The 21,538-nt window shown below is 42.4% G+C and overlaps 1 protein-coding gene across 6 annotated transcripts in view; it reads left to right on the top strand.

The window, feature by feature from the left end:
• The window catches only part of LOC119956124 (inactive ubiquitin carboxyl-terminal hydrolase 54-like), a 150,739-nt gene that overhangs the window by 48,894 nt on the left and 80,307 nt on the right, over nucleotides 1-21,538 (top strand). For 2 of the 6 annotated variants that reach the window (XM_038783009.1, XM_038783014.1), the window contains exons 2-3: nucleotides 13,781-14,800; nucleotides 20,786-20,877. Coding sequence is in view for 1 of the 6 variants with exons in the window: in XM_038783015.1 (XP_038638943.1) it covers nucleotides 14,657-14,800; nucleotides 20,786-20,859 (218 nt within the window). In the remaining 5 variants the exon portion in view is untranslated. Of the gene's footprint in view, nucleotides 1-13,323; nucleotides 13,344-13,390; nucleotides 13,497-13,574; nucleotides 13,594-13,780; nucleotides 14,801-20,785; nucleotides 20,878-21,538 lie in introns of those variants that run through there. The other 4 variants (XM_038783013.1, XM_038783010.1, XM_038783012.1 and 1 more) reach the window with 4 other exon arrangements.

Below are 21,538 nucleotides of genomic sequence, written 5' to 3'. Positions count from 1 at the left end.
GAGTATTCTCTTTATTTAAGAAAGGACGTAAATAAGGTAGAAGCAGTTGAAAGAGGGTTTACCAGACTAATACCAGGAATGGACAGGTTGTCGTATGAGGAAAAATTGGACAGTCTAGACTATATCCACTAGAGTTTAGAAGAGAAAGCAGAAACTTGATTTAAGACAGATGAGGAGAAAATTATTTTCTGAGGGTAGTGAGTCTTTCCTCAAAAGGCAGTGGAAGCAGAGTCTTTGAATTTTGTTCAAGACAGAGTTAGATAGATTCTTGATAAACAAGAGGGTGAAAGGTTATTGGGGATCGGGGAAGGTTACAATTAGATCAGCTGTGATCGAATTGAATGGGGGAGCAGGCTCAAGGGGCTGATTGGCCTTCTGCTCTTCATTCGTATGTTCATATGTATTATTTGCTTTCAATCGTTTGTTCGTGGTAAACTCCTGGAAAAAGTGTATTTTAAATAACTATCTTTATCCCACCCTGCATCCTCCTGAGTTCTGTGCTGTTTATTTGATATTTGGAGGTTCCAAATGGATAGCCTTCAGTTGCTGCTGTTCAATTCTTTGAGAGGTGTTGCATGATGGATGTCAGATGCAAGTTCCTTCTATAATTATGTGCCTTGGCTTTGTAGGTTTGTTTCTATGGGAACTGAATGTTGTGCAGCAACATAGTCATTTGGTAGAAATTGCTGTTACAGTATTCTCTCAGGCATAGTATTGATATAGACAGTGCAGAAATACAATTCGGTATGTCTAGGATATATATTACAACTATTTGGCTAAAAAGGCTTTAACTGGAACTGTGTAGGATGAATGAATTGAGGAAAAAATAATTATTTTTTATTATAAATTTAGAGTACCCAATTTGTTCCAATTAGGGTACAATTTAGTGTGTCCAATCCCCCTATGGGGGCATTCTAGCGAAGTTTGCCGATAATACAAAGTTAGGTGGTCAGGCAGGTAGTGCTGAGGAAGTGGGGAGGCTGCAGAAAGATCTAGACAGTTTGGGAGAGTGGTGCAGGAAATGGCTGATGCAATTCAACGTGAGAAAATGTGAGGTCTTGCACTTTGGAAAAAAGAATCCAAGCATAGACTACTTTCTAAACGGTGAGAAAATTCATAATGCCAAAGTACAAAGGGATCTGGGAGTGCTAGTCGAGGATTCCCTAAAGGTAAACATGCAGGTTGAATCTGTGATTAAGAAAGCGAATGCAATGTTGTCATTTATCTCAAGAGGGTTGGAATATAAAAGCAGCGATGTGCTACTGAGCCTTTATAAGGCTCTGGTTAGGCCCCATTTGGAGTACTGTGTCCAGTTTTGGGCCCCACATCTCAGGAAGGACATACTGGCACTGGAGCGTGTCCAGCGGAGATTCACACGGATGATCCCTGGAATGGTGGGTCTAACATATGATGAACGGCTGAGGATCCTGGGATTGTATTCATTGGAGTTTAGAAGGTTAAGGGGAGATCTAATAGAAACTTACAAGATAATACATGGCTTAGAAAGGGTGGACGCAAAGAAACTGTTTCCATTAGGCGAGGAGACGAGGACCCGTGGGCACAGCCTTAGAATTAGAGGGGGTAAATTCAGAACAGAAATGCGGAGACATTTCTTCAGCCAGAGAGTGGTGGGCCTGTGGAATTCATTGCCACGGAGTGCAGTGGAGGCCGGGACGCTAAATGGCTTCAAGGCAGAGATAGATAAATTCTTGATGTCGCGAGGAATTAAGGGCTACGGGGAGAATGCTGGTAGGTGGAGTTGAAATGCCCATCAGCCATGATTGAATGGCGGAGTGGACTCGATGGGCCGAATGGCCTTACTTCCACTCCTATGTCTTATGGTCTTATCCTGCACATCTTCGGGTTGTGGAGGCGAAACCCATGCAAAAACTGGAGAATGTGCAAACTCTATACGGACAGTGATCTTGGTGCCGTGAGGCAGCTGTGCTATCCACTGCGCCACCATGCTGCCCCTAGGAAAAATGAATTCTGATTGGAATTTGGATTGTGCAGCTGAGAAATGTATTTAAGCCATTCTTATGCAACATTAATATTTTTAATGAAGTACCATACAAACTTCAATATACTTCAGTTGAGCAGCTGCTGTTATTTTGGGAGAGTTGTAAAGCTAGCTTTTAGATAAGTATATTTTGTTGTTCTCCTTTTTCTGTGTATTTAGTTTGTACTGTTTCAAGCTTGTGCTTTCTGTCACAGGAGAAGTGGCTTGTACCATTTTTTGTTCTCTAATGAAATGAAAATCGCTTATTGTCACAAGTAGGCTTCAAATTAAGTTACTGTGACAAGCCCCTAGTCGCCACATTCCGGCATCTTAATTCCAGGTTGAAGAAGTGCCAGCCAATAAAGTGACTGCCATTATTTGCATTAGCTAAGGAAAAAAAAATTGTGTTTAAACTGCTAAAGATAAAGAACTTAATTCATTAGTGGAATGGGAATGTAAGCTTAGTTTTGTGAATCTGTTAATTTTAGAAAGTGTATACACTGCCCAAATTTGCACTATACATTAATTAAAACTGTGGCTTATTTTATTAAATTGTATTAAAATATATGGCTTATTGTATTAAATCACGTTTATCTTCCATCAGGTGGTATGTTTGCACCAATGATATGGGTAAAATCTAGGACTCGTGACGAATAATTCGAATAATTACTCATCAGGGATTTGTCCAGATTGTTTATTTGATTGTTTTAGCCATTCCGATATTAAGCTGATGGACTAAAATAGTCAATGTAATGATAAATTGTACTTCTCAGAAATGTTAATGCAACACCTGCTAATGCTTTAAATAGCAGTCATTTCCCCCAGAGAGAAATAGATAAATCCCTGTTCAAATATTGAAAAGTAGAACAGCTCCCTTGATGGTTGTTGATGAGACAGCATAAACTGAACCATAATGTTGTGGTTTCGGCTCTTGGTTTCTGCTGAGCTCACTTTGGTTGATACTTGATTTGTTATAATGGGCTCAGCCGTCTTGGGAGGTATAAATCAGTCAAAGTTCCTGAACAATGATAGCTATTCAGTTAATGCTGAAAGAATCAGTCATCTTTGTGCACATTAGGTGAGATAGTAAAATATAGTTGATATTGTCACCGGGCTAGTAATCCATAGACCCAGTGTAATGCTCTGGGAACCAGGTTCAAATCCCGCTACTGCAGATGGTGAAATTTAAATTCAATAAACACCTGGAATTAATAGTCTAGTGCTGACCATGAAACCATTGTTGATTGTTAAACCCATCTGGTTCACCAATGTCCTTTTAGGGAAGGGAATTGCCATTCTTACCATGCCTGGCCTACCTGTGACTCCAGAGTGCAGTAATGTGGTTGATTCTTAAGAGCCCTCAGCTGAAGGGCAATTGGGGATGGGCAATAAATGCTGGCCCAGCGAACGATGCCCACTTCCCATGGTGAAGTATGGGTTTCTGTCATGATGCCATTCCCACAGTTGAATGTCCAGTTATTTTTAGGCACCATGCATGAAGGTACCTGACAGCAACGGACGATTGTGGAGCCATTCACTGCCAGTATGAGTCTGTGCCATCGGGGGAACAAAACAAAATAAGACCAGATATGGTTTGCATTGTTTTGGAGTGTTGTTAATTGTGACCCACCTGCTTAATGTTGAAACTCTGCTGCAAAAGTATGCAATGCTGTAATCGTAGAATAAGTAAGCACAGAGGGGAAGCTATTCAGCTAGTGTACGTGTTCCACTCCCTGCTCTACATGCATAATCCTACAAATTTAACCCCATCTAAATATTTATCCAATTCCCTTCACTAGGGATAAACCGCATCCATTATGCACACTGCAAGAGAGATGGTAGCGTAAAAGCCTAGTAATCCAGAGGCCCGGCCTTATGGGGATATGGATTAAATTCCACCACGACAGCTGGTGGAAATTCAATTAATGAATCTAAAATTGAAAGCTAGTCTCAGTGTTGGTGACAAATATCATTGATTGTTGTGTAAACCCATCCTAAAGGAAATCTGCTGCCCTTACCTGGCCTGACCTACATGTTACTCCAGACCCATAACCATATGATTGACTCTTAACTGCCCTGTGAAATGGCCTAGCAGGCCACTCAGCTCAAAGGCAATGAGGGATTGGCAACAAATGGCGGCCTTGCTAGCAATGCCAACATCACATGAAAGAATAAAACAAAAGGACCTATAAACAACTGTAGTTGTATTTATTTAGAGAGAAAACAAAACGGGTGCCATGGCTTCATTTTCTGGAATTTTCTGTGTAAATGCTCTCTCCCTTTCTGACATTTCCTTAAGTACATGCATTTATTTGAGCAAGGCACTCGGGCAGTGTTAACATGGTTTTGTGAAAGGAAAATCATTTTTAATGAATTTATGGGAGTTTTTTGAAGCAATGCTGTGAATAAAGGGGAGCCGGTCAATAGACAAGGCTGGATTCTCTGATTCTGGGGCTGTGTCCCCGAGCTGGCGTGGGAATTATGGTGTTTTATGCCAGAAAAACTGGTGCAAAACGGCCACCGATTTCCTGTTTTTCTGGGGGCTAGCATGCCGGCAGCGTAGAGCACCTGGCTCTAGCTGCCGATTCGCCCCGGAGAATTGCCGGGTCCGTGGCCGCGCATGCGCACGGCAGTGGCCTTCAGCGGCTGCGCCGTGCTACATGGCGGAGGCTGTTCGCGGAACCGGCCCGCGAAATAGCCTCCCCCTCGGCTGGCTTGTGCACCCCGTGCCCTCCCCTGACTGTGGCAGACGCTGGATTGAGTCTGCACACCAAGTTCCCGACGGATGAGACCACATGTGTATCACGCCGCTGGGAACTTGGCCGGTCAGGAACGGAGCATTGGAGGGTGGGCCTCAGGCAATGTCCTGAGGCCGTCGATACGTGGCGCAGTATGCTGCTTTGAAGGGGGTGGAGCACCACAAAAGTGGCGTTGCCCCAATTTGGTCAGAAACTTGGATTCTCCGGCTGGTCGGCAAACGCAATTTCGCCGTTGATGACCGGAGAATCCAGCCCACTGCACTTAGATTTCCAGAATGGAATATAAAAGCTCATAGTACGTAGGGGATAGCATATTGACATGGATTGAAGATTGGCTAGCTAACAGGAAACAGTTGGCAGAAATGGGTCTTTCTCAGGTTGACAGGATGTGACGAGTGGTGTGCCACAGACATCAGTACTGGGACCTCAACTTTTTAACAAAAATATAAATGACTTGGGTAAAGGAACTGAAGGTCTGGTTGTTAAATTTGCTGATGACAAAGATAGGTAGGAAAGTAAATTGTGAAGAGTGCTTAAAGAGGCTACAAAGGGACATGGGTGAAGTGAATGGGCAGAGATCTGGCAAATGGAGCATTATTTGGGAAATTGTCCATTCTGGAAGGAAGAAAAAAACAACTTATTATGTAAATGGCGAGTGATTGCCGAGCTTTGCGCTACAGAGGGATCTTGCAGTCCTAATGCATAAATCACAAAAGGCTAGTATATAGGTACAGCAAGTAATTAGGAAAGCTGATAGAATGTTATTGTTTATTGTGAGTGGACTTGAGGTTATGCTTCAGTTGTACAGGACACTGAAATGAAATGAAAATCGCTTATTGTCACAAGTAGGCTTCAAATGAAGTTACTGTGAAAAGTCCCTAGTCGCCACATTCCGGCGCCTGTTCGGGGAGGCTGTTACGGGAATCGAACCGTGCTGCTGGCCTACCTTGGTCTGCTTTCAAAGCCAGTGATTTAGCCCAGTGAGCTAAACAGCCCCTGGAGTATTGTGTACAGTACTGGTCTTCTCTTCTTAAATTCATTTTTTACAGGATGTGGGGTTCACTGGCATTTGTTACCCATTTTTAATTGCCCTTGAGAAGGAAATATGTAAATGCATTAGAAGCAATTCAGGGAACATATACAAGACTGATACCAGGAATGAGCAGGTTGTCTTATGAGGAAAGGATGGAGAAGTAGGTTTGTATTAAGAGTGAAAGGTGACTTGATTGAAACCTTAAGATCCTGAGGGGTATTGACAAGGTGGATGTGGACAGGGCGTTTTCTCTTGGCGGAGAATCTCGGTTACTAATTTCAAACGGAGATGAAGAAAAATTCTGTCTGAGGGTCATGAGTTTCTGGAACTTGCTTCTGCAAAATGAAGTGAAAGCAGAAGTTTTGAATATTTTTAAGGTGGAGCTAGATCGACCCTTATTCAAGGGGTATCGGGGGCGGGGTGGAGCAGGTGGGGAGTAGGCAGGGATGTGGGGTTGAAGTTGCAATCGGATCAGACCTGATCTTATCTCATGGGTTTGATTATTTTGTTGAATGGTGGAGCAGGCTCGAGGGGCTGAGAGGCCTACTCCTTGCTCCCAATTCATATGCACGTTTTCAGTGAACTTTGGTTATGTCTCTGGTGTACACCAATATAAGATGAATTGCAAAAGAACCAAATGTGACATGAGGAAGGAAACTATTATACAGCAAGTGGTTGGGATCTGAAATGCACTGCCTGAGTGCAGTGGAGACAGATTCAATTGTGGCTTTCAAAAGGGAATCAGATCAGCACATGAGAGAAAATTGCAGGGCTATAGGGGAAAAAACAGGAGAGTGGAACCAGTGGAGTTGCTCTTGCAGAGAGCCAGCATAAGAATGGCCTCCATCTGCACTGTAACCATTCGAGGATTCTATGCTCATCAGTTGATGAATTGTGAAGTAGTATTGAGCACAAAGGAATTGATTCATGTCTGGTTGGGATTTTGCTAAGTCAATTTCAGTTGGGGCACTGCAATTGACTTTGATGAATTCAGGCTAAAGACACAAACACTGCCAATGTTACTGCCCTGATCGGTATTTAGTGCTTTCAACTGGAAGAAAATAATGACCTTGCATTTCTATAATTCTTTATTATGTCTTAAACTTAAGCTTAAATTTAGTAAACTACAATTAGATTTCAATCTGAGACATGGGAGTGCATCCTGTATTTAGTTGTAGACTGTGCAGCTTAGCTGAACTCATAAACAAGCCACACCTTTTGGCTTCACCGTTTTACACGTGTACAAACTAACTGTGACAATTTGGCCAGTGCACAATTCTGAAACACACAGGGGAATTTGTCACTGCCACAGTTGGAAATCACGATGTTTGTTTGTTGCCCAGGTGAAGACTAGCACTGCCTAGAAGGCAGTTAAAAACAGTTTTCTTGTCTGCCAGTCTTTAAATAAATTCATGTATTTGGTTGACTTTTAGCTGCCAATATCTACTTGTTGGTGAAAAAAGAACAGCTTTATATGCATTGAATTGGTTTGAAGTGTGATTACTGTTAAGTGGGTAACACTGTAACCTTCATACAAACAGGAAATTCCATAAATGCGTTAGTGAAAGAACAGTGAATTAGATCTTCATGGTTGAGGGTGGGTGAAATATTGGGAAGGGCAATGGAACAATTCCTTGTTTTGTGACACATAGTGCTTTGGAATCTTTAATTGACAGCATATGGAAGGTGGGAACAAGACTGTCAGTTTCTTACTTACTAGTATCCAAACTAAGAAATTGTCTAAACTTTCCAAGCACAAATCTTATACAAATTTCATCTCTATAAAGCTGTAGATATATCGAAACTTAGAAACCAAGAAAATAGGAGCAGAAATGGCTCTTTGGCCCTTCGAGGCTGCTCTGTCATTCACTATGATCTTGGCTGATCATCCAACTCAATAACCTGGTTCCTGCTTTCTCTCTCTCTTTTCCGCCCCCTCCACCCCCCCATATCCTTTGACCCCTTTACCCTCAAAGGTTATTGGCGATAACCTCCAGGTGTCAATGCCAGCAAGAACTTCTGGTCTTGTCGACGGCGCACCACTGACACGGGGTTCCCTGAGGTGCGGAATGGATTCAATGGGAACTCCTATTGACAGCGGAGGGACCGGAAGATCCTCCGCTGGCCAATGGTGGGTTGCCTCCCACCGCTGAGAAATGCGCTAAGGCAGGCCAGAGAATCTCCCCCTATATCTAACTTCTTCTTGAAAAAATAAATGATTTGGCCTCAACTGCTTTCTGTGGTAGCGAATTCCACAGGCTGACTACTCTCTGGGTGAAGGAATGTCTCCTCCTCTCGGTCCTGAATGGTCTACCTTGGATCCTTGGATTGTGACCTCTGGTTTTAGACTCCCCTGCAATCGGGAACATCCTTCCTGCATCTGCCCTGTCTAGTACTGTGTTAGAGTTTATTGGTTTCTATGAGATGCCCCTCCCCCCCGCCCCCTCCATTCTTCTAAATTCCAGCGAAGCGAATATAATCCTAACTGACTCAATTTCTCCTCGTACGTCAGTCCTGACATCCCAGGAATCAATCTGGTAAACCTTTGTTGCACTCCCTCATAGTTAGAACATCCTTCCTTAGATAAGGAGACCAAAACTGCACACAATATTCAACGTGTGGTCTCGCCAAGGCCCTGTATAATTGCAGCAAGACACCCTGCTCCTTTACTCGAATTCTCTTGCTATGAAGGCTAACATACGTTTAACTACTTTATCGCCTGATGAACTTGCATGCTTGCTTTCAGCGACTGATGTACAAGGACACCCAGCTCTCGTTGTACATTCCCTTCTTTCAATTTATAGCCATTCAGATAATCTGCCTGGCTACCAGAGTGGCTAACCTCACATTTATCCAAATTATACTGCATCTGCCATGCATTTGCCCACTCACTCAACTTGTCCAAATTGCACTGAAGGATCAGTGCATTCACCACACAGCTCTAGGAATGAGTGCAAAATATACTTTCTGAACCTTTGCTTAGAATTATTACGGAGAAGGAACAAGCTTGCGTTTGTACACTACCGTATCACATCACACTATGGGCAGCACGGTAGCATTGTGGATAACACAATCGCTTCACAGCTCCAGGGTCCCAGGTTCGATTCCGGCTTGGATCACTGTCTGTGTGGAGTCTGCACATCCTCCCCGTATGTGCATGGGTTTACTCCGGGTGCTCCGGTTTCCTCCCACAGTCCAAAGATGTGCAGGTTAGGTGGATTGGCCATGATAAATTGCCCTTCGTGTCCAAAATTGCCCTTAGTGTTGGGTGGGGTTACTGGGTTATGGGGATAGGGTGGAGGTGTTGACCTTGGGTAGGGTGCTCTTTCCAAGAGCCGGTGCAGACTCGATGGGCTGAATGGCCTCCTTCTGCACTGTAAATTCTATGTCTATGTCTATCTCTCGGGAACATTTGGGGCTGGATTTTGTGCTTTCTCACTGGTGTGTCTTAAGGTAACATCCAGAGTGCCGTCAATTGAAGCCTTATGTGGCCAATTAATCACCACTTGAAGCACTCATCCTGCCATCATGGGTATTTTACCCACAGCTGAGGGTGGGGAGAGGTGCACTGTTGGCATATAGAAATTGTTCCTGATAATATTTTGAAGGGGAAACCCCAACCTTGGTTGGGGATTGCTCACTTGGAATTTTTCTAAGACAGTTTTGTGTTCTGATTTTGAAATGGGCATCTGCTTTTGTAGTTGGTCTGAAAACCAGCAAATCGGACTCCCAAAGATTGGGTGAATTTTGAGGGTGACTTAACTGTAGCAGCTTTCAACAGTACTCAATTCAAATTTGGTAGCATAACTTGGAATGAAAATTAATTTGATTGCAAGTGGCATAGTGATTTAATTTTCACAAAGAATCCATGCAACTGTGACTGGTACAGAAAGTTCAGAGTGCTTGGGTGGTACTAGCTTTAGGTCATTTGTTAGTGAGGCAATGATGGAGAGAACTGTCTCATATCTAGCATTTCAAACTTCAGCTAACCTTCAGACAACGAGGAGGGTGAGCTACAGAACTTTAATTTGCTTGAGTGTTGAATTATGAGCAGAAGGGTGTAACTCGGTACTGCTTTCCATCTGCACTGTACAGCTGCTGCCTGAAATGTAACCACAGCATTAATTTGCATTTAAGCTTTTCGTTCTGTAACCTACTGATACCCCAGTAGAATGTTGAAGCCCAGAAGGAAGCCACTCAGCCCCTCGTGTCTGTGTCAGCTCTTTGAAGAATTCAGCAAACCACTTTACCTGCAGTTAACTGGAGGCTAGAGAATACAAATTTTGAATTCCATATGCTACATTAAACGTTAGCAATTGAATATGGTTTTTGAAATTGTAGTTGTCGATCGTGCATGATTTGTGCAGTTTGCTGCTTGAGTCTGAGTTTTGGGTTGCTAGTAATTTCACCACAGCCGTACTGGATATTGCACTTCAAGAGCTTCAAATCATCACCTTTTAAAAAGATATTCTACACAAGTTCAGTAATCTTGCAAATCAATTCTGTCGCCAGCTTGTAAAACAAATTATGCAAACCAGTGGATTTGGGGTCTGGGGTAACTGATTTTTGTTCAAATGTTTGTTTTAACATTGATGTTTCACTGTACTTGCTGGTTAAGCTTCTGTGACATTGCTCACAAGTTTAAAGGATTTCTCCTCGAAATGGCTTCTCGTTGTTCACTTCTTTGGGAATAATTTGCAGGACAGTTGTAAGCATCTTAATATTGTACTGAGCAGTTGAATGCAGAGATTGACAAGTTAGTGTGGTGGAAATATGAGCTTTTGCAGGTTACATGGTCCAGTCTCCAACTTTCTTTGGATTAAAATGTATTTGTAATTGAGTTCCTGTCTGCTTCACCTGTCAAAATGATTGAGAGGAGTCAAGAAGAATGAAAACTGCACACAGACCAGCTTAGCCTACATTGTGCAAGCACTTTTAAAATATGTAGAGAGAAAGCAAAGTGAAGACTCGAGGCCCAATGTGTGAGATATCTACAGGGTCGATTGTGATGAGTAAAAAGGAGGACTTGATGAATCATAAAGTCACAGTTCATGATGCCTTGCTTGAAGCAAAGAACTACATTTTTGAACTTCAGCCAAAGGGAACCAAGAACTGCTGCTTTTCTTTGTCTTGACATTCCTGGAATGGAAGGGCACTAAGCATTATGTCTTCACTATGTTGAAAGGAACCTTCCCTACAGAGACTTCAGCGGTTCAGTGAGTTACCTTGCCACCACTTTCTTAATGATACGAGGGATAGCCTATAAAGCAAAGTTGAAATCAGGTCAATTTTTAAATCTAAAACATAAACAAAAGAGCAGCTGCTTTTAATTATTGTATATGAAACTAAACTTTTTTTCACTGATCGAGCATTCTGGGGGAAATTGTATCCTGATTGGTAATAAATCTCTCCCAATTAATTGCTTTCATGTTGGTGAAGAAACAGTTAAAACAAAACCGGGATTAAATCTACTAATCGTGGTTTCAAAAGAGCCATTATGGCTACCGAGATTATTTGAGGAGAAGGAGGTAGAAACCCTCCTTTCATGGCATTTTTAAGATTGGATTGGATTTGATATTTTGTCACGTGTACCGAGCAGCTCAACAGATCATTAAGTACATGGGAAGAAAAGGGAATAAAAGAAAATACATAATAGGGCAACACAAGGTATACAATGTAACTACATAAGAATGTTTTCAAACTTGTTCTGGCCAGGAACTTGATTTTTTTTTAGCTCACTCCTGCTAGGTCCTTTAACTGTGCAATCTCTGGGTATTCAAGCTGGACCTCCATGCAATTCTGGGCATCCTCGGCTGCAGTGGAGTTTTCTTTTGCCCTCTTCTTCCAAATTTGCCGTGAAGCTTCTCCCGGGCGATCACCCTGTTTGTCTTCACTTCAGATATTATCAGTCAGGCGGCAGCACAGCAGCACAAGTGGATAACATTGTGGCTTCACAGTGCCAGGGTCCCAGGTTCGATTCCCCGCTGGGTCACTGTGCAGAGTCTGCACGGTCTCCCCATGTCTGCGTGGGTTTACTCTGGGTGCTCTGGTTTCCTCGCACGCTCTGGTTTCCTCGCACAGTCCAAAGACATGCAGATTAGGCGGATTAGCCATGATTTTAAAAATTGCCCTTAGTGACCAAAAATGTTAGGAGGGATTATTGGGTTACGGGGATAGGGTGGAAGCGAAGGCTTAAGTGAGTCGGTGCAGACTTGATGGGCTGAATGGCCTCCTTCTGCACTGTATGTTCTATGAATGCTGCTCCTTTAATTTTCCAGCATTTGAATTTCTGCTGCAGCTTCTCTGAAGTTCTGGGTTTTTCCAAGAGCTGCCACCATGTTGTAGGATGTTGGATACGGTTCGCCAGGTCTTAATGAAATCTTTTTCGTCTTAAGTAGTTTAACTGTATATATTTATAAACTGCAGTAACTATCTACACATTTACAGTCGGAGCTGTCTCCATGCTTGCTTGTGCACATGACTCTGTCCAACACATTTAAAGTATATATTTTTATTGCCAATTTCCAAATTTGACAGTTTAACATATAACGCAAATAATATTTACAGAGTATGATGTTTCTGAAGTACAATTTTACATGCACCCCTTCTGTCGGCCCTCCCCTGTCCAACACATATACTGACACCTGTGTCATGTATTCTTTTATAACACTGTGGGTAGTAATGTACACATTCCCATGTCAATCCGGTCAATCGTGTATGTGCCAGGATCCTTGTACTACATTCGTCACTGCTGCAACGATGGTTACTTGGTAAAAATATTCATTTTTAAATCATTATGCTTGTGTTGATGAAAATCGGAGAGCAGATTGAGTAAAGCTCTTAGTGGGTTGGTGTCTATTCCTATGATATATGATCTGAAAAAGAACTCTGGAGAATTGTTTTTAACTGATTCAGTTACATTACCTTCAAGCTGAAAGTACTGTTTTTAATTCAGTTTTCACAACAGTAATCAAAGTTACTTGTGTTGCCAACATCAGTGGAAAAATAAATTGTAATACTGTCTGATCTTAATTCATAGTTACAACATTTAAATTATATGCTGTCAATTTTTCAGCACCAAACACTCACTTTGCTGTGTTAGTAACATTACTTAATTCAAATTCTTAGCTAATGTTAGCGCAACAAAGACCAAATTTATCAGAAGCAGGATGAGCATGACTGTCTTTTTTAGGAGAGGGAATCTTTTTTTAGTTGAAACCGAAACATTTTTTAGGTGAATCCTGTTTTAACTAGTTCAGAATTATGAGGGCAAGTGACTGGGAGGAATTACTGGGTGTGAAGAAACTGAATTGACATACGTGGTGAAAATGACGCAGTTGCTTTAATATGGAGATTAACAACTACCCTTGTTGAGTTGTCTCCTATTGTCGGGTTCTAGTTCCTTGCAATTAATTTTGAATATCATCAGTGCTCACAAATGTTTACGTTGACAATTTTTTTGCCTTGTTATTTAAAAAGAGTGCTCTTGTATCTGCAAGTTTCATCTGGTGTTGCTAAGTATCTTCAGTGCTTTAGGCAAACATTCACAGGCGTATGTTCATATTCACAGTATAACTGGTGTAGTCAAATATTATTACTGATGACCTCATTGTGGTGTGACTTGCTGTCTGTTGGCTGGTGTTTGAGTCATCTGTGTTTAAAGCATCAATTGTTTGCAGTGAAGGCTGACATGCCTTAAGGAAGTGTGAGCAATACACTGGTTTATTTTTCATCAGATAGATTAATTGCTGTTGTCTCCAAGAAATTCAGAGTTTTAAAAATGGATTTTATATCTTGTGATGGTGTGATATACTTCATGCAAACTCGAGCATAATGTTAATGGATCTATGCAGTGTTAAAGTATAGTTAGTATCGGCACTGCAGCCTCTGTACAAACTGCTGAAGTTAAAGTACATCTCATTTACTATCACTGAGCTACGAACATAACCAATAAGAAACAATCTAATTGTATTTTCTTTCTGTTTGCAGATTTTTGTCAAATGAACAGCAGCTGATCCAAGCAGTTTAACAGATGAACAGATTCCACTGGATAAGAGAGAATCTGGTCAGAGTATGCTGACATGGCCCATATAAAGCTTCAAATGCTTGATTAATTTAATGATCTAGAAAAGGATCAAGATGCACTGTGGAGCTTGTGGTTACAGGTTCAAAACAATGAGTTCATAGCTATCTTATCAAGGAAGCTTAATCAAAGGCGAGCTTGAATGTTTGGCAGAACACTGAACAAATAAGGAATACGTGATGCAACATTTGACCAAGTGCTTTGGCAGAAGCTAACGTGTTTGTGCTTTTAAAAGATCTTCGTGCTGGTACCGGCTTTAAAATATTTGAGGAATCTTGCACTGAAAGCCGAGTTCTCTAATTATGACTCTCTTTCAGCTTTCAATTATTGCCAAGTGAGAATATCTAGTTAGAATGTGAGAAAATAAATTCCACATCTGGTATTGTGAAAGCTGAATTCCTATTCTGTGAGTCCACAATACTGTGGCTGGATTCGGGACGTAAGCAACTGCTCGTACAATGCTGCACAGAGAGTTGTGACAAATTACTCCCAAACGATTGAAGCTGTGTGAGATGCTGTTTTAAAACTTGTGCTGCAACAAAAGGAGGCATCGGCTTGGATATCGGTTTTGAACTATAGTTTCGTAATGGAATTTCGAGGAGTGACCACTCAACGTCTGCTCTCTGCTGTGATTTTTAATGGCTACTTGAGGGACTGCCAGATCAACATTAAATCTGTCTTTTGTAATCTGATGTGAGATGATTTTCCTTTTCCGTTAAATGTCAGGATGACAATTCTGCTATAAAATACTTAGTATCAGAGTCTAAAAGACTTTGGCCAAGATGTCCTGGAGGAAGGGTTATTTCACACCAAACAACAATCTTCAGGGGATGTTTATGCCACGCAGCACGACTTCTATTGCAGCAAGTAAGGGACTGATGAATGAGCCTGGGCAAAACAGCTGCTTTCTCAACAGTGCGTTGCAGGTGAGTAGCTTTTATTGTATTGATACATGGCACTACAGGATATATACACCACTGTTACATATTTAGCTATTTGATAATTTTAAAAAGAATACATTGATAAACTTGAAGGTTATACATGTGAATTGCAAAATCGTGAAGTGTGAGGTATTATGTTTTGCTTAGAAAAATAACGATTTGGCATCATGAGAAAATAAGAATCTCAATGTCGTGGAGGTAGAGTGGAATCTGGGAGTACAAATATGCAAATCACTAATTCCATGCAAACTAATAAAACCGTAATAAAAACAAACTAAATCTACGATTGATTTCCATGGAGGATAGAAATTAAAATTAAAGAGGTTTTGCTCAGCTTTGACTAATGACAGGGAGATCTGAACACACACCCTTCCACGGCAGCTAGGTTATTTAAATTCAGTAAATCTGAAATAAAAAGTCAGTAATTGTGGCAATGAAACTAATGGATTGTTGTTAAAACGACATCTGATTAACTAATATTGGAACAAAATCTCCCGCCTTTACGAGGTCTGACTGACCTGTCTGTGATTCCGGAATCCTCGCAATGTTGTTGACTCTTAACTGTCCTCTAAAATGGTCTAGCAAGCCACTCCGTTAGGAGCAGCACGGGATGAGCAAATGAATGCCTGCTTTGCCAGTGATGGCCATACTCCTTGAATGAAGAAATTAAAAAGAATTTGAACTCGGTTAGATTTCACTTGGCAGACTGTGCGTGATCTGGCTGCCATAAAAAGGATATAGAGGCACTCGAGGATGCAATAAAGACTTAAAAGGATGATACCAGAACTGCAAACTTGGGTCTGTCAGGAAAATATGAACAGGCTGGGGCTCTTTTCTCTTGAACAACAAATATTGAGGGGTGACCTCACACAGGTCATCAAAATTATGAAAGGGGTTGATAGCATAGACAAAGAGCATGTGATTCCACTTGTGGGGGAAGAGCGGAATGCAAGATAGTCACCAAGACCTGCAAATGGTGGGTTATTAGCAAGAGGCCAGAAGATTAATATTGTTACTGGAGGTTGGTGAATTTTGCAATTGGACTCTGGGGGGAAAAATACATAATCTTTATTAGTGTCACAAGTCGGCTTACATTAACACTGCAATTAAGTTACTGTGAAAATCCCCTAATCGCCACACTCCGGCGCCTGTTCGGGTACACTGAGGGAGAATTCAGAATGTCAATGGCAGTCAACAAACACATCTTTGAGGACTTGTGGGAGGAAACCAGAGCACCCGGAGGAAACCCACACAGACACGGGGAGAACGTGCAAACTCGACACAGACAGCGACTAAAGCCGGGAATTGAACCTGGGTCCCTGGCGCTGTGAAACAATAGTGCTAACCATTGTTCTACTGCCTCATAGAGCGTGGGCCCTGGGTTCACTTCCAGCCTTGGGTGAGTGCAGAGTTTACACTTTCCGTGTCTGCGTGGGTTTCCTCCCAAAGTCCAAAAATGTGCAGGTTGGGTGGATTGGCCGTGATAAATTGTCTCTTAGTATCCAAAAAAGGTTAGGTGGGTTTACTGGTTACGGGGATAGGGTGGGGGGTGTCGACCTAGATGGGGCGCTCTTTCCAAGTGTTGGTGCAGTCTCGATGGCTGACTGGTCTCTGCATTGTAGCGATTCTATTCTGTGATCACCTTTCATTCTTCTAAACTCCCAGTAAATACAAGCTCAACCTTTCCAACATTTGCTCATATGCTAAGCCCCTCATCCCAAGAATGAGTCAAGTGAATCTTCTATGAGCTGTTTCTAATGCATATGCCTTTTCTTCAATAAGGAGACCAAAACTAAACCATGCCCTCGATGCGATCTCACCAATACCCTTTGCAATTGTAGCAAAACAACCCTACTTTTTATTCCATTCCTTTTGCGATAAACAACAATATTCCATTTGCCTAATCTCTTACCTGCATGCTAACTTGTGATTCATGTGCCAGGACACTCAGATCCCTCTAACTCAGTTCTGCAATCTCTTTCCATTTAGACAGAAAATGTGCTATTTTTTCATTCTTCCCAACATATAATCAGACAAAGTCAGCATGTATTCACAAAAGGGGAATCATGCTTGACAAATCTACTGGAATTCTTTGAAGTTGTAACTCGTAGAGTTGAACGGGGAGAACCGGTTGGTGTGATTTATTTAGTCTTTCAGAAGGCTTTCAACAAGGTCTCACATAGCAGATTACTATGTAAAGTTCAAGGCAATGGGATTGCAGGTAGTGTATTGAGATGGATAGAAAGCTGGTTAGCAGAGAGGAAGTAAAGAGTTGGAATAAATGGATCTTTTTCTGACTGGTAGGCAGTGACTAGTGGGGCACCGCAAGGTTCTGTGCTAGGACTCCCAACTGTTCACATTATTTATTAATGACTTGGACAAATGTATTATTTTGAAATTTGCAGATGATACAAATTTGGGTAGGAGGGTGAGCTCTGAGGAGGATGCAGAGATGCTTCAGTGGGATATGGACAGGCTGAGTTAGTGGGCGTATGCATGGTGGATGCAGTAAAATGTGAGGTTTTCCGCTTCGGTCGCAAAAATAGGAAGGCAGATTATTTTTTGAACGGGTGTAAATTGAGAGAGATGTATACTCAGCAAGTCCTTGGTGTCCTTGTGCATCAGTCGTTAAAAGTAAGCGCGCAGGTACAGCAGGCAGTAAAGAAGGCAAATGGTATGTTGGCCTTCATAGCGAGAGAATTTGAGTATAGAATAGAGAGGTTTAACTGTATAGGGCATTGGTGAGGCCACATCTGGAGTATTGTGTGCAATTTTGGTGCCCTTATCTGAGGAAGGATGTTCTTGCTACGGAGCGAGTGCAGCGAAGGTTTAAAAGGCTGATTCCTGGGAATGGCGGAGGGGGGGGCCTAAGTCAGTTACGATTATATTAATTGTGAGAGAGGATCTCATAGAAACTTATAAAATTCTAACAGGATTAGAGAGTGTACATTCCGAAAGAATGTTCTGATAATGGGGGAGTCTAACAAGGGGTTATAGTTTAAGGATAAGGGGTAAACCTTTCAGGACTGAGGTCTTCCCCCCCCCCCCCCCCAAGAGAGTGGTGAATCTGTGGAATTCGTTACCACAGGAAGTAGCTGAGGCCAAAATGTTATGTAATTTCAAGGAGGAATTAGATATAGCTCCTGGGGTAAAGGGATATGGGGGGGGGGCGGGGTGTTTGGTGGGATCAGGTAATTGAACGTGATGATCAGCCATGATCATTGTAAGGAACCTCTTTCCATTCCTTGTTTTCCCACCTCAATTCCTGCCTTGCTGGCTGCCTCAGAATTGCAGACCTTGTTTGTAAAAGTACAGACTCTTGACCCCCCCCCCCCCTCCCCCCATCCCACCCGCCTGAGCAAGCTGCTATTTGGAAAGGGCCAGGCAGACCCTAGATTCAGTATGCTCTGTGGCATAGTCCATGATGTTTTGTTGAACATGGCTGGCATTAATCCCCTCTTAAATTCCCGGACATCTTCTATTCTCAATTGGATTGACAGAGCCTTTCAGAAAATTCTGAAACAGCATGCAGGTTCCATTTTGGCTTTCAGTTTTTGTTCTGAGCAGAAGCCTGTTAAATATCTCGCCCAGAAAGGTTGGAACTTCCCTCTTATGATCCCTTGGCTGGAGTGAACAGGTCTGGATGTTCTTTGTGAAGGTTTTATTTCTGACTGAAAGACTGCAATCTGTAGTCAGGTTTCTGAAAGTTCAAATCTCTCTTTGGAAGGCTGACGATTTAAAACATACTTTCTATCAGCGAAGGTTGGCGGTTAAAATAGTCTCCAGCCCGGCCGGTGAATGTTGCAACTCTGATTAAAATGCTGGGGAGCTGAATCTGTAAAATGCTGGGGACCTGAATCTAATTTATCTCAACTGATGGGCTGTGGTTAAAGACCTCATTCTGTGCAGTCAGTTAAACCTGTTTGAAGATCCAGTCCAGCGCCAACTGCGGGAAGAGGGGGCTTTTTAAAAAACCTGTTTGAAGTAGTCAGGTGAAGGATTCTAATGTTATCTCACGAGCCCGAGAGCCAGTCTGGTGGAGGTCATTCAACTGAAAGTGACTCCCCAGAGAGAATTCTACAGCCGACATGTTCGAATTGAAGGCAACCATTAGAAGATCCAAACAAACCAATGATTGCAACACTTGGCGTTCTCGTAAGATTGGCAACGAACAAGACTACAACCGTAGCAGCAAAGATCCATCTCTCAACCCCAGTTTTAATCCTGTTACTTTGAACGTTCCCTACCCCACCTGCCCCCCACCACTGTCTGTCTCGTGTGTCAAGGGGAGACGGGGTTAGGGGAATAATTAGATTAGCAGATCGTTGTTTTATTTGTGCCATTACATGTCCTTTGTTATAAATAAACAGTTTTAAAAATATTTTACATGCAAATCCGGTGCCTGTAATTCATTGGAGTAGTCAAAGGTCAGATATTCGAAAAACATAGAACATTTTGGTGAATTCACTTATGTTGGGACTCCGGGGCCTGCGGGGCTGGAAATTACCGCGCACCAGCCCAGTGTTGTCGCATCGTGCTGAATGGCAGAACAATCTCAATGGGCTGAATGGCTGCCTCCTGCCTCTAATTTTTATATTTCTGTGTTTCATTCCAAAGTGGAAAAGTTCAGTTGTAAAATCCATGACCATGAGTCACTAAAAGCTAGCATGCAGATGCAACAATGAATTAGGAGACCAAATAGTATGCTGGTCTTCATTGCAAGGGGATTGGAGTACATGAATAAAGATGGCTTGCTGAAATTCTCTGGAGCCTTGATGAGATTGCACTGGTGTATTGTGAACCCTAACAGTGAACCTCTCAAGGCAAACTTAATTTTCTCCATACAGAGAAAGCTTGCCATGTCTGATAGCCAGGTCTCCGACTTCGGGGGCTTTGAGTCCCTCCATGCTAATAGTATCCGTCTCCAGGCTACCAGGGAAGCAAAGGCCAGGACGTCTACCTCTTTCTCCCTCCTGGATTCCCGGGTCTTCTGACACCTTGAAAATCGCCACCTCTGGACTCACCGCCACCCTTGTTTTAAAACCTTGGACATGACATCTGCAAGCACCTGCCTAAATCCCATAAGCTTTGGACATGTCCAAAACTGTGGACATGGTTCGCTGGTCCTCCCGCGCATTTTGTGCATCTGTCCTCCACCCCAATGAATCTGCTCATCCGGGCCACTGTGATGTGAGCCCGGTGCACAACCTTAATTCACGGTGGTGAATCTTTGGAATACCTTCCCCCAGAGATTTGGTGAAGCTCAATCATTGAGCATTTTAAAGACAGAATTGGTAGATTTCTGGAATACTAAATGACATCAAGGGCTATGGGGAAAGCACAGGAAATTGACATTGAGCTAGACAATCAGAAATGTTCTCATTGAATGGTGGAGCAGACTTGACACGGTAATGGTCTACTCATGCCTGCCAGCTGGCATGGGCACTGCCAGGTTGACATTTTGTTGCGTGCGCTTGTGATTGGAGTGGCGGGTGCTTGTGTTTTTTTTATTGTGGGGGCTCCCATAGTGCGTTTGGGATGGGGTGGGAGGTTGGGATTGTTTCGGGGGCTTCTGTTATCCGGGCGCCATTTAAAAATGCCATCCTTATTTCTCCGCTACAATGGGGAGTTCTGGCGAGCAGAACTCTCCACTGTACAAAACGGGCTCTGTGCGGCCATGCCAAGTGCTGAGAAACACGCGGGGCTCTGTGCAGCCACTCCCAATTGCCGGGAACAGATGGGTAACGCTCTCTCGTCAGGGGACTTTGTTCCCTTTTGGGAGACTCACGCCCCCATCCTGTTGTAGTGTCAAAATGTATTTCACGTGAAGTGAATTCTCTTCTCGCACAACTTCTGATTTTAATGAAGGTATTGACGTTTAGTGTTTTCTCTAAACTTGAATAGTGAAATGTTATTGATTGAATCATGGAACAATTTAAGTAACTTGTTTACTTAAACATTTCTCCAAAGGTCCTTTGGCACCTTGATATTTTTCGAAGAAGTTTCAGACAGTTGACCACTCACAAATGTATGGGAGAGTCCTTGCATATTTTGTGCTCTCAAGTAGGAGGAACATTTTATTCTATTTTTATTGTAAATCTAAAACTTGTTTTGGCATAATTTAAAATTCTTAACCCTCGCAATTTCTTTAGCTCTACATCCATGATTTGAAAAAAAAGGTGTAAAATTCTTGGAATTTGTCAATTTGTGCCATTACTGCTCATTGTATTGATTTAAAAAAAAAAATAAATTTTTAATTGAAAAACGTTGAATTTATACAACAGCATCAACCATACTAAAATACCAACAATAACAATAATGACAACAATCAAAAACCTTCCGCCCCTCCTCAATGAACAACCAACATATTAACAACACTTAAATTAACACAATTTGTTACATAACCGTAGAGAAAAAAAAATAGATACTATAATAAGGAACCCCCCCCCACTTCCTCTGGGTTGCTGCTGCTATTGACCAAGAGTACCTATCTTTGAGCCAGGAAGTCCAGAAAAGGCTGCCACCATTTATAGAACTCTTGTACTGATCCTCCTCAGGGCAAATTTGACCTTTCCAACTTTATAATCCCACCATGTCATTGGCCAGGTCTCCACACTTGGGGGCCTCGCATCCTGCCACTGCAGCAAGATCCTCCGCCGGGCTACTAGGGACGCAAAGGCCAGGACACACGGCCTCTTCCGCCTCCTGCACTCCCTGCTCCAC

The sequence above is a fragment of the Scyliorhinus canicula genome, chromosome 22 (assembly GCF_902713615.1).
Source record: "Scyliorhinus canicula chromosome 22, sScyCan1.1, whole genome shotgun sequence".
Classification (NCBI taxonomy): Eukaryota; Metazoa; Chordata; class Chondrichthyes; order Carcharhiniformes; family Scyliorhinidae; genus Scyliorhinus; species Scyliorhinus canicula.
This window is presented reverse-complemented; position numbering and strand designations above follow the sequence as displayed.